Source organism: Melopsittacus undulatus, chromosome 9 (assembly GCF_012275295.1).
Source record: "Melopsittacus undulatus isolate bMelUnd1 chromosome 9, bMelUnd1.mat.Z, whole genome shotgun sequence".
Lineage (NCBI taxonomy): Eukaryota > Metazoa > Chordata > Aves > Psittaciformes > Psittaculidae > Melopsittacus > Melopsittacus undulatus.
Window position 1 is genome coordinate 29170867 of NC_047535.1, and position 14027 is coordinate 29184893.

At 41.1% G+C, this 14027-nt stretch overlaps 1 protein-coding gene across 1 annotated transcript in view; it reads right to left on the bottom strand.

The window, feature by feature from the left end:
- Positions 1–14027, bottom strand: part of MAGI1 (membrane associated guanylate kinase, WW and PDZ domain containing 1) — a 339145-nt gene that overhangs the window by 13418 nt on the left and 311700 nt on the right. Inside the window, 5 exon segments of the mRNA XM_031049169.2 lie at positions 586–789; positions 3731–4024; positions 7289–7481; positions 8417–8508; positions 11147–11224. Of these exon segments, the coding sequence (XP_030905029.1) occupies positions 586–789; positions 3731–4024; positions 7289–7481; positions 8417–8508; positions 11147–11224 (861 nt within the window).

Genomic DNA, 14027 nt, shown 5'->3' on the forward strand with positions numbered 1-14027 from the left:
AACCAGTACCAAGTATCAGCATATTATTGGGGATCCTGCACTTTCCCTTTGATCTGAAACAGTGAGATCCTATAACTCTTAGGGCAATTGTTATCCTAGGGTAACTCTTACAATGATTGGCTGCAAGCACACAGCAGCACCAGAGTCATCACCATGTAACAAAGTCATTTAAAGATGACCTGAGCTGGCTCTCAAAGCAACTTATCCAGAATAAAACCAAATGTTTTTTTAAGCAGCTTGAAACATGACAAAGTATCTATCCCTTTCCATGGTCTCTTTATAGCCTGCTTGTGTACATACAAAGCTTCAGGAATCCCACATACTAACAAGTGATTCCCAAATATTCTAAAGCTGCATTATTAACCTAAGAATCAAATCAAAGTGTACTGAAATATGCATCAAATTTACAGAATTGCATGGAGAAACAGGACAAAATGAAATATTGTTTTTTTAATGTAGAATCAGCACCACCCTGTTTAAAAACAGAATTCCTATTTCTAGAAGAAGAAACAAAGCTATGTAAGACTGCAAAAAGCCAGGGGACAAAACCAGCAAAAGGGAAACAGCAGGAAACATATACTTTACCATCTCCTGGAATGATGCGCAGGGTAACGGTGTTTCCTGCTTCCTTAATGAGGTTGACGATGTCTGAATGCGACTTGTTGGTGATGGAGCACCCATTCACGGCCAAGATCCGATCGCCTACTTTCAGCTTTCCACAGCGGTCTGCGGGACTCCCTTCAATTATCCGACCTATTTTGTGAGGCATGGCCACACATGCATTTCCCGCTTTTGTATTGGTTTTGGGGGTTGTTTTTGTTTTGGTTTGTTTTGGTTTTTTAATTGTTTACATACGTGGGAATATGGTGAAGGGGAAAAGGAGAAAAAGGGTTGAAAAGGGAAAGAGAAGGTTAAGGGTTAATTAATTAATGCATCAAGAAAAAGTTATTATAGGATAGCTTTGCTGCCAGTGTTCAAAACATTGGCAATCAACTAGTACGAGTGCACAGTACTTCACTTTTTGGACAAGGTGCTTTGTTAATCACTCAAAACTCTCCCCACCTTGATTTCTGTTAATAACTGGTGATATTTTTACAGACTACCACTGCATTCAGCAGTGCCATCATAACCCAAAAAGAAATAGAAACTGTAGGAAACACAACCTTCCTCTTTCAAGATTATGTTGGTGTCAGCCTCTCTGGTCCTTCCCTAAGTCAACTGCAGTTCAAGCTACTGCCAATGTTTTGTTCTTTCTCAATTTAGAAAGATGAAATTGTTCTAGGCCTAAGAGGGAGTGCAACTCCCTTTCCATCACAAAGATCCGCTCTATCAGCGCTGCATGGGGAAGCAACAGTTTTCTTCTATTGTGAATAAAGGTACTACGAAGGAAGGTAAAGGACCACTACAGATGGGCCAATACTGACAAAGGTAACCTGTTTGGTGCAGGCATCCACCTCAGACTCTGTTAACCCTTCCCCTTTTTATGATCTTAGATGGCATCAAAACAGGAGCAGGGAAGGAATAAGGACCTCCTCATTTAAATACCTCTAAAACCACACACAAAAACATTGAGATGTCTGACACACACACAGCAAGAGCACTTTAGGATGAATGTGTTTTGGAGACAAAATTCTACTTCTGTTCCATGCAGTTGTTTGTCCTAAAAACACAGCATTGTCCATAAAATGCAAAATTGGAACACAGGAGATACACAGCTCCACTCAGATAAATCCGCTGAGCTTTTGTACTGCTTTTTTACATAGTTGCCTATGTAAAACCCCGGTAAAAAGAAAAAACCCTATGTAAAAGAACCCCACTGGCACACAGCATATCATTAAACCATAAGGTGTACAGAGTGGTCAACTCATACTTTGCATCCACAATACATTCACCCTCAAGATGCACTTTCCAATCTGTGCCGTAGTCTTTATTTGGTTAGTAGTTTTAGAGATATACATTGCTGCACACAGAACAACACCAGAAAGACCATAAAGAAGAAAAAGCTAAGAAAAGGAATGTGAGGTGAGAGAACCAGGTTGGAAAGATACAATGAAAACTGGCAAAAAGTGTTAATTTTAGTTGCAAAGGATAGGGGGATTATTATCCTACCCTCCCTCCCACCTTCTGTTACTTCTCTTTCTGGTAATACATAGCTCCACTCAGTTTAAAAGCTACTTTGAGTTCCTACTCTATCCAATCCACTGAATAGAGATGACAGAGCCCACACCAAAGTGACCAAGGTGAATTTTAGAACCAGTTTGGCCCATCTCTAAATGCTACCCATGAAAGAGAAAATGACAAAGCAGGTCCAAAGCAAGCACCACGCAGCAGAGGGAACACATCTCATGCAGAGTATTAGGGAAAAGCTGAATACACTTGAAAAAATGAAAGGAAAAACAGTCACAGATCAACAGATCCCCATGAGGAGCCCCTGCACAGAAAACTTCCAGTTAGTGAATGCCTTGGGCTAAAGCAAACAACTTTTTACAACCTCAGGTCAAGGTTTCTCTGCAGAAAAGAGTTAGAGCACAATCTTCATACAGTAAAAGCTATTTACACACATTTGCAAATACTTTTAGAAGATAAAATCTCTCTCTCTTGTTCAGACCGAGTTCAATCTATATTACATTGCGCCTTTGTGTTTTGGCACCAAAATACCTATTCTGGACAATCAGTTTCCAGCAGCAAGGACAATGTGAGGTAGCCTAGCACCTGCGAACTGGCAGAACTTGATGCACTTGGTCTAAACCAGATATTTCACCCTTGAAATCCTTGCTGCCATGACTGCCCAGAACTGAGTGAGGAATGTCCTGTTCTACATTAATTCCAGAAAAGGAGGTGATGATCCCTTGATGCATTAGTAAGGGCATTATTGATGGGCAATGACAGGAAATTTCAGGAAAAAAGCCTAGAAAAAAAGGGGGAAAGGCCACTTCTTGCTGCATGCACCTGTGTGCACCAGGAATACTCAAGGGGTACAGGGAGATTGCAATGTATTTTGTCTGCAAACCACAACCCTGCTCTGAGAGGTAGTGTGAAGATGGCAAAGGCACATGTTCTGGCATTCCTTCTTCCCCCCCTTCCCCCCCCCCGTCCCATGATATTAAGTGTGACATCCGCCTGCTCTGAAGAAATAGATACAGGAAGAGGTGGAATATGTCAAAACATCCTGGTTTTTTAAAAGTATTCTCTATTTTATGTCTCACCAGCAAGGACTATTAATTAAAACTTTCCAGCTATCAGCATGCTCACTCCATAATGAGGATCAGAGTAACCCTGACTGCCAAAGAGAAGTTAATCAGTTTAAGCATTACTGCTTTAAAATCAAGTGCTTCAATTCTACCATAGGGACATATTTCATTGCACCTGCCCCATTTCTGCACTGGCAAACAGCATCACTGGGGACATCCCTGGATGCCATTCTGAAAGCAAGCCCCAGAAAGGCACCCAGCTAGCAGGGAGAACTGGATTTCTGGGGAGCATCAGGAACTGCCATTGGTGACATTTTTGCTCTTCAGGTTGGGATTTCTCATTTTGCTTTTCTCAATTCAGTGAACAAAACCCAAGAGGCAAACGCCTACCAAGTCTCAGCCTCCAATGGAGCTATTAATTACACAAATCAGGACATGCTCACAACTTTTAATTAACCAGATCCCCACTCCCCTCCTTGTGCCGCAGTGCTCAGATCTGCACCGCACTCGAGGCGCATTGGTAGAACCCCAAGACTCACCGAACGTCGTTCCAGCCTCTGGCCTGCTCACCGAAGAGACGATGACGAAGCCGAACCCCTCGTTCTCACCACGGCGGATCTCCACATCGTAGGGCTGGACCACAGTGCTGACCACGCCACTGCCCCCGCCACCACCACTGCCAATGCCACTGGTGCTGCCGCTGCCCGAGCTAACGGTGTTGAGGGAGTTCTGGCTGCCCTGCGGTGTTCGCTTCTCCTCCGTCAGCGAGGCTGGCTGGTTGCTGCTGTGGTGGGAAGAGGCTGGGGATGGGACTTCATTCTCTGCCTTGGGAACTGGGGAGGGAAAGGAAGACTGAGCAGGCTGCACTATTCAGTGTTTAAAAACTGCCGTCCATCCATCAAGGTAAAAAAATAACATAAAAATAAGCCCCAAAAAGCAAATCACCTGCTTCAGTCTATAAATCACAGCCATAATGAACCAAAGGCTCTGTCTCCTTTCGGATGTCACCACCACCAGCACTATTCAGTGATGGCGATGACCACATACACTCATTCCCTTCAGTGGTCATGCAATCAAAGCCTTTCACTGCCAAATTACAGCAGCAGTATGGTTAAACCAGTGTAGTGCTGTGTGCCTGGATGCTCTGTGGCATTTTAAACATGGGTTATGTTAGTTCAGAGGTGCATCCTTTAGATGTCACATCCCCACTTACAGTGCAACCATGTATGTGTGCACAACTATGAGGAGTGACTGTAACATCAAATAGCCAACACCCAACACTTGTATATTTTTTAACTTAATACCATCAGTTGGGTAGCACCGACTACCTTTGATTAATGTGACCTTAAGTAATAATAAACACCCATACTAAAGCAGAACAACTTGTGAACCAAGCTTTTCTGAATGGAAGAACCAGCAGCTATCATCTGTATAGTCTGGCACAGCTGGGGGGAACCATTAAACATTACTAACATTAATATTGAATAAGTGTCTAATAACAGTTGAAAGTGGTATTAGTTTAAAATCTAATCAGCAACTACATGGCTTGAAGAAACCTCAAAAAATTGCTTAGTCCACACTCTGCTCAAGTAAGGGCCAACTATGCTTACTGTCAGTCCTAACAGATGTTTGTCTAATCAGCTGTTAAATATCTCCCTAGGCAATCTATTGGTTGCAATATCTAACTTAAATCTCCCCAGCTGCAACATAAGGCTATTATTTCTGGTTCTATCTAGCAGGCATATGGAGAATATATTACTCCCTTCCTCTTTGCAGCAGCCTTTTGTAATCTTGGGGGGTTTAACATCTCCTCCCCCTTCTCTGCTTTAGGCTAAAAAATCCCAATTTGTTCAATATTTCCTTGCAGACCATGCTTTCTAGAGCTCTCCTTATTCTTACTGGTCCTCTGGACTTCCTCCAGTTGGGCTATCTCCAACTTAAACATGTCTGTCTTGAAGTGCTGGACCATATTGCAGCTAAGCCATCATCTGCTGGGAAATCAGGAGAGTTTCCCCCTGCCTACATTCCAGCACAGTGTTTTTCTTCACCTGAGCCAACCTCAGGTTAAAGCTTGTGGCCTACAATAGCTTCCATGTCTTGTTACTGAGCCAGCTCTCCACAGTCCACTTGTGCAGCCGAGAGCAACATATTGCACTTGTCCCTATTGAACGGATGCCTCCACTAATCAGGTCACTTCTCCAATTTGGTGAATCAAAGTTAAGTGGGAGATCTTAAAAGCAACAAGAAGAAAATGGACACCAAACAAAATCTAAACCTGTAAAACTATGATCCAAAGAAAAAAAACTTCCAAAAATTCTTGGATAGAAGTGCCTGTCTGCACTTATATTCTAAAAGTAAGTACAAAATATATAGTATTCTCCACATTAAGACTACAGGAGTATATACTTTCTCCTGTATGAATCTTAAGATTCATCATTTAGGTGAACACTTTTTGTACTGGCATACAGATGACAGGAGGAATAAGGGACGAAAATTCAAGAACAGGCTTCTCTACAAAGTCTTGCTGGAATTTAAAAGCCTGCAAATATTAGGTGAAAAAGAAGGGATCCTGAATAATTTATCCTAGAGTAAGTGTCTGCATTTGCAATGATTCAGAAATAGCTTGGTCTGGAGTAACAAGCCCCTGAACGAAATACCAAGAGATCTGTCATGCGTCTAAATCTTTTATGGTAATTTCCAGCCTGGAGGCTGTAAAACTGGAAAGAAAATCAGACACAAAACCAGTACCAAAATTCAACTGCTCTTCCTCTTCCTCCCAAAGCTCATCTCCTAAAGCTTCTCTCACATTAGCAGCCCTTAGTCCGGAATGAGAGAGAAGCTATTAGAGGAGAGACACAACCTTGGCAGCATTTCATCCACAATGGAAAGAAGGAAAGAAATGAGGAGTGAACAGTTATTTAATATTGTGCAGAAGAAGCTCAGTCCTGGATAAGAATACAGAGCTATTTTACAGGTACTGTTCTAGTCCTAACTTCCACTGTGGGCCTAATTTTCAGCCTGAATGTTATTTTGATTATCTTTGGGATGAAGTACATCATTGCCTATTTTCCTTCTGATTCCTAAACTTGAAAAGCTATATAATACCCTTTATTTGGAGTAAGTGAGCTAAAGCAAATCTCACATGTGAGCTTCCTAAAGCTCACAAGAGAAGGAAGCACCCCAGTATTACTCTCCAATATTAAGTATAAGGTCACATGTAATTTAGAAACTTGTGATTACTTCTTCATTTTCTTTCCTATCAGGACACTTTTCTGCCACTAACCTGGGTGTCACCATGCAGTGGTATCACTTCTCTCTGCATCTTTGTCTTTCTGCCAGCTTCTTTTTCACCTTTTAGACTTGTTCAGTGTATGCCCAAGGTCTAGCATAACGCAGCATACAGAAATCTCTCTACTACAAAAAACACACAGACCCTGCACTACCAGAATCATACAACCATAGAATGGTTTGGGTTGGAAGGGATGTTAAAGCTCATCCAGTTCCAACTCCCTGCCACAGACACGGACACCTTCCCCTAGACCAGACTGCTCAAAGCCCCATTCAATCTGGCCTTGACACTTACAGTTTCATGTCCTTGAGTTAATCAGCTACATGCTGCAACCTCACTCGAACTTTCTCCTGAGCCTGAGACATCAGCCACCACACGGCAATGCCTTCACTCACTCTCTGCCCTTGCCTCCCCTGCTGTGGACTCTTCAGCATCTTTTCCCTCACTCCTAGTTTAAGAGTGGCTACTAGGCAGCATGGTTATTTTGGGAAGTAAATGGGAAATACAGGCAGCCAGGCACAAGGCAAAGTAAACTGGCTGAAACCGGACAGTTCCCCATTTTATTAGAAACCTTCACAAAGACTGGGGAAGGCAACTGAGATTGAGAGAATCCTGACTGGAAACAAAGTATCTGGCACATATCTGATCAAGAACAAAAAAGACTAAAAACAGGCAAAAGAGGAACAACAATAGCACATCCCCTGGGTCTTCCCAGTGTTACAAAGAGGTTTTTTTTCTTTAAACCATTCCTTGAACAGATGGAGTCTGGCAGGAAAAACTACCCCTGCAGAGCAGCACTGCAGCCTACCTGTGTAAACCACTTTGCGCCTGACGGTCAGATTGACATGACCTTGTTTGGCTGCCTGTTGCATAAGCTGGACGACAAGCTGGTGTGACTTCCCGACAACAGGCGTCCCATCCACACAGATCAGTTCATCACCCGATCTCAGGCGGCCGTCAGCATCAGCAGCACCCAGCGGTACAATGTGACCGATGTAAATCTGTTGATGAATTAGCACAAATAGGAGATAGAAAAGAGAGAGAGAAATACAGTGATAAATAAGGACTAGCTCAACAGCCAGCTGGAAGCAAAGGGCACTGGTAGCTAGACCCAATTTAATAGGGACAAGAAACTATTGACAGATGTCTATGGGTCAGGAAACTTGCTCCTGTGAAAGCAGCTCCACATGAATATGGTCACATTGTGAAACAGTAACAAATTGGCATCTTTTTTCTTTAGGTGGTCTCTCCACTCTAATGACAGCCTCTGGAAATGTGTTCAACCAGACAGTGACCAGAGAGGAAGATGGTTCTGCACTGAAGGCCTTGTCAGGAAAGCAGAGATTGAGTTATCTTTTCAGTTGCCTCTAGGGTTTACAAACTGCACCACTCATCTTTCCACCAACTCAGTGAGCTCTGTGGAGTTAACATGAGAGGAATTCACAGCCTCTCTTCCCATAAATGAGAAAAATAATTTTGTCAGGTAAGTATGCAGAAATTTATGCTGCCACTAATCTAGCTTTGAGCTATGCAGCACAAGAAAGCCTGACACCTTCCACAGGTACTGGATTCATGGTAAAGAAGTGAATTTAAGGAAGAATTAAGCAAAGAAAATGTGACACACTAAGATAAAATACTTGCAGACCTGACCAGGACATTCCTTTCTCAGTGTCCCAGGCAATTTCAGACCTATGTGTTTTCATTTAGGCTATAACAAAGACAGGGAATAGCAGAGAAGCCAAACCCATTTCAGTTATGGGAGGTTTAGTCTGGTTTTTGGAGGGAGAGTGGGGAAGAGGTGCAGGATGTAAACACATTGCCGACTACATATTCTAAAAGAGATACTGCAGCACAGTTCTGCATATCTGTTCATGCTACTGTCATGATTCTGGGAGATACCATGAGATAAAACATGACCACTTCTAGATATACTCACAGGCTCTCCAGGTTCATTTCCACCTAGAATCCTAAATCCAAAACCGGTTTCCTTTCTCCATAGAAAGATATCCTGCTCTTGGTAATCTGGAACTGAAGGGAAAGAAGGAAAACTGTAATTTTTAATCAAAACCACACACCTTTATACCTGAATCAGGACTATTCTGATGTACATGTAGAATGATCTGCTGCACAGTTTTACTCTTAGTGACATAATTCAGAATATTAACAGCTTTAAATACTAAAGGATTATTACTTAAATTACTACTAAAACCTAGGTGGTCATTTCTACTTTCTAGGTGTTTAATTGTGAATTGCCATTTGTTTATCACTACAGTATTTTCTTTCATTAATATTAGCATCATTACCCAGTGCAAAAGCCTCTTCCAAATCTCCAATAAATAAATGTGTACAACAGAGAATTACTCTGCCAGAAACAATACAGCTGCTTCTTCTTTCATGGGAGACAAAAAAGCCACTTGTTGTGACTTCTACTGTTTAATTAACTTTCACAAGCATAGTTTGCTATCTGTTTACTGACACTGCTTTAAATAACTATGGGACAGATCTCCAGCTGGTGTGAAACAGAAGGGCCTCACTGAAAACAATGCAGCTCTCTTGACTCTCACTCACTCATGTACAGGCTTTGTAAAACCACTTAACAGATAAAACCAGCTGGAAACTTTAAAAAGCCCAACCTTACTCATTAGTATGGAACACCAGCAAGGTTTTTACAATGAATATTACAGTACTAACCTTGAAGTGCAGTTGAACAGTAATGTTTTATGTTACCTTATTCATGCTTGCTTTCATCCCTTCTTTAAAAATACAAGATTAATTGCTAACATTAAATCATATCAGAAGACAATGTCAGGTTCATTTAACATTTATTGGTTAGGATCTGTAACATTGACTAATTTTGTAAAGATCCTCTCCCAACATTTATAATTAATGATAAAAAAGCTGCTCCTTTACAAGTCAGCTGTCTACATTTTTAGCAAAGAAACCAAAGTAGGAATGTAATTTAAATAAGTGCTAACACAGATACAGGATGCAACATGTTTAACGAAACATCATCTAAGTATCTATATACAGGAGACAACAAACTGGCTGTTTTCCACTGACGTCAGTGAGCGTCAGTCGGGGTCCTAACTGCATTTTACACTGCCGGTGCCTGTTGTGCAAAGGTTTGAATCTAGTCATCTGGGGGTTTTGAGTGTTGAGATTTTGGTTAGCATTGACGCTCTCACTTCAGTGACTCAACAGGTTTAACCCATAATATGAATTTAAGACCTGGGAATACTAAAAATTTAAAGAACAGATGAATGCTAAGGCACAGATGTTTGCTTTACATTTTCACTCAAACTGGGTTTATCTGTATTTCCACATTGCATTCATAAACTAAGCTAGATCCATGCACATCACCTTACTGAACTAGAGGCTAATTTTTGTCCAGCTACAACTACAGAACAATCAGGCAATGAACATGCTGGAAGCCTAAGTGGTTCATCTGTTCAGGCGAGATGGCTGAAAGCAGATCAACACCATACAGACGTGCGGCACAACAGCAAAACTTAAGACAACGAAGTAATTGGTGTTTGTCACTGCCTTCAGCAAGGGGGAGTGTGAGGAGCAGACACATTCAAAGTGTCTCTCCAGCACTTCGAAGGATTTTTTTGGCAAAGGCTGGCCCCAACCAATTAATAGTGTGTGTTGGATCTGTCAGAGGTAAAACGGCTTCTGCAGAGAGCTTCAGTGTGGGCCCATTTCCTTGGCATCTCTCAAAACCTTCCCATTTGCCAACTCTCCAGTTTCACTGAATGATGCCTTATGTTCCTGGTTTGGGTACCAGCTAGCCAATTAACAGCCACTAGAGGGAATGGCAAGCCGAGGTGTAACGGCGGTGTCAAACCAAAGCAACAAAACCAAGACAAGTCTGTTCCAAAGAAGTGAGTTCATTAATGTAACGCTGCTTCCACCAGAAGGATTACAGAGAGGTGCAACACAGATACAACAAACATACAGACAACACACATTTACACAGAGAGAGTACAAACCAAACTCCTTTTACCGCCTTTTGCGCCAGCAGTACAGTGATTCATCGACACAGCTCAGAAAACCCCATCTACCTCCATGCTACTTACAGCTGAGGTGGGACCCTGGGGCTCTCAACACTGGAGAATTAAATTAGGTTCTCCATTACTTGGTAACGCTTCAGAGGAGCCACATTTGTTACTTAAAGGGAAAACTTCATGGTGGTGCTGAAACTTTATTGAAAGAAAATGAAAATATGACCTCCAGGAGTCATTCATTGCATCTTTACACCTTGAACTAATCTCAAGTATGTCTGACTCTCATGTGCATAGCCCAGGTGAGTAACACTTGCCAGTCTGCTCATCCTGCATTAAAACCAGACCATTTGGAGTGTGTCGCAAAAGTGGTAAGAAGAGTTCTTCTGTGGCCATGAGGAGGAACTGAAGCAGAGGTGAGTGCCACAGCCCACTGGGAAAACTCATGGACAAACCAGGAACATGATAAGCCCCCCACCACCGCCTATGAAATCTGCTGCTAGCCAGGACACAGTAAAGCAAGTACTTTGCACCTTCGTGGCTAACCTTGGCGTACGGCCCTGCCAGACTCCCTTGGTGGTGAAGAGCCCCCCGCCACAGAGCAGCAATGACACCAGAACAAGACATCACAAGACACAGATACATTCTCGGCACAGTCTTACATTCTCCAAAACTTGTGGAATTGATTTCTCTCTCTCTCTCACCCTTGCTCAGTCCAGTTGCAGGCGAAGGTGACATAGCTGTAATATTAATTTTACAGTTTTGCAAAGCTTAATGTATCTGCTTTCTTGTTAATTCATTCAATTCATTTTGATTGTATGGCTCATGTTAGGCTTTCATGCATAAATAGCTAAGGTTATAGCTCCTAAGGATTACAACATACTAACTTGCATCTATTTGCACATGGCTGTGTGCATGAGGCTATGTAATACACATACGTATATGTATTTATACATTTATTCACATGCATGCAGGCATATTGGAAAACCTTTTTTCTTCTCAGAAGAGAACACCTTAAAATATTTTTCTACAAAAGAAAATTGTCACCATCATGACACAATTTTCCAATTGAAATCTTTTTCTAATGTTAAATTCTAAACACCTGTGATGAACAATGAACACAGTGCTTAATTAGAGGTCATTTTAATCAAACTTTTGTATACAAACCTTAACAATTATCTTGCATGTTATATAAAAATCTGCCCAGTGCAACATCAGTTTCAACACAAGATGGATTCAAAAATAACCAGTCTGAGTTTGCTTCAGTCCCCAGCCCACTTGAGACAGCAGCACTTTCAGTGACTCACAGCTTGGCAAAGTATAAAAGTTTTAAGGCCCAGACCCACCAAAGTATATAAGGACAAATCTGAAATTAGGAGTGAGAAGTCCCACTGAAGCTGACGGTGAGTTCCAGTGTTGAAAAGTCCTGTGACTCAGGCACAAATGCAATGAGGTTCTGTATTTGCAGGAAAGCCAATTTCTAAACTACCCCACTGCAGGAGAATTCAATTTTTTTCTGTCTTTTCCTTTTGTTCTTTTCCTAATCTACCCTTCTGGTGGCATGGAAGACTTTCAAAAGATGTCTTCAGCATGTTCTCATCCAGACAGCCAAGTTCTGCTGCTGAGGTTTGGGGAAGGCACAATGCCTCAGCTGAGCCATAGACCAGTCTGCCCATTACCAGCTCCACAGCAGCTCTGCAGCCTTTGCTGCTCATGGAACACGCTGAAAGTCCTGTAGCCCTTTTTAATAAGACATCCTCCAAGGGCATGGACACATGTGTGTGCCCAAGTGCATGATTGTAACTGTTTGTCTCCTATTAATACAACAAAAGGACATAACCCTACCAAGGGGCTTTTACAATCATCTTTTAAGTCAGCCTGATCAGAAGGCGGATGCAATTTCCTGAGAGTATTTTTCTCTTCTATCTTAGGGAGAAAGTATCTAATGTTTGGTATCATTGCACAAATATTTGTAACTCTATGGAGCTGCTGGTGAGTAAGTGCTATACGCTGGGGTCAAGACTTTTTTTGTATTATTTTAATTAGATCTGGGGAGAGAAAATTTTAGCAAATAAATTATGTGCCCAAAAATAAAATTCAACTATTAATGATAACTTAGAATATTTTAAAAGCTTTAAAAATTATCTATCATGTTCTGCTTTACTTTTAATTAAATACTTAAGCCCTTCAAAGGGATTCATTAACACATCTGCAATTCAGATTAATTCATTTTGTTACTGCTGTTTTGACAGATGGCCATATGTAGGATACGGTATTTTGCAAAGCAATCAGGCCACATGTGAAAAAATTGACAACAGATTGTGTTAATCTTTAAGGAAGTTTAATAATACATTGAAAAATAAAAAACATATTATAGAAATACATTTTCAATAACACAGTGTGAGATTTCAGAACTGTGGTTCTCAGCTAAACTATTAAATTGCTGTTTCTCTCACTGAATGCTCTTTATATATGTCATTCCTTTCTCTTGAAACAGCTTCCGTTTTTAAACCGTTGTCCTTCTCTCTGATTCATGTACACAACTACCACCAGCAGCAAAGACTTACTCATAAAGAGGAGCTCAGGCAGCTAAAACTCAGCACCAGCAAAGAGTGCATTTGTTATTGCCATCAAATGATCTCTTTTCAGATTTACTTAACCCAAAGCTGTATTCTCAAAAGTCTTAATCCAGCAAAGAATTGCGACTCTGGGCCAGATTGCAGCAGAGCATTTGAGCTCAGCCTTAGCCTTAAAGCACCCAAGTCCTTTTGTGTTTACAGCTTGAAAATCAGCTTCCTTGGACAGGAGCCCAAGCACTCAGCACCTTGCAGGCTGGATCCCCTCATCCAGGGGAGCTGCATGTGAAGGAATGTGTTTGTTGAATAAAGCTGTAGTTCTCATCTGCTGCCAGTCAACCAGAGTCCAGACACAGCTATGGAGCCATTGCTTCGCTCTGCATTATTAATTCTAGCTTAATTTTTCTTCTATTTTTTTACTCTTCCCCTGAACAGGCAATGTCTGTGGTTCTCCTTTGAGGAATGGGAATACTTCCTGACATTAAGATGCTTCTGGTAAATAAAAAATACATGCTTTTAGAAAATTATGGGTTATCTGGTGTTTTTGAACCAAATTCTGCTCTACCAGTGGCTTCAGTGAGACAAGTCACCTAAGTCAAATACAGTCTACTTTTATGAAGTACTGATCCAAAGAATATCCAAAAAAAAGAATTTACCTATTCTAAAAAATGAAAATGTTCCCTGTGCTTTCCTTGTCTATATTATTATTATTACTGTTAATGAATGATATTAATTAAAGGCAATAGGTGCTCATTACAGATTCAGTACTTCTTAAGAAACATCCTGCAGAAGATGTATTCGTATATTGAAAAAAAACTCTTTATAATATTATTTTTAGATGAATATAAAAAAAGCTGTCTGGGCTGGGGCTAATGAATTCATCTCCTTGTGTCAACTGCACTTGCAAAATTGCAGCCTGTTCTCTTTATACTCAACAATTTCACTAAAAAATGGAACAAAATAAAAC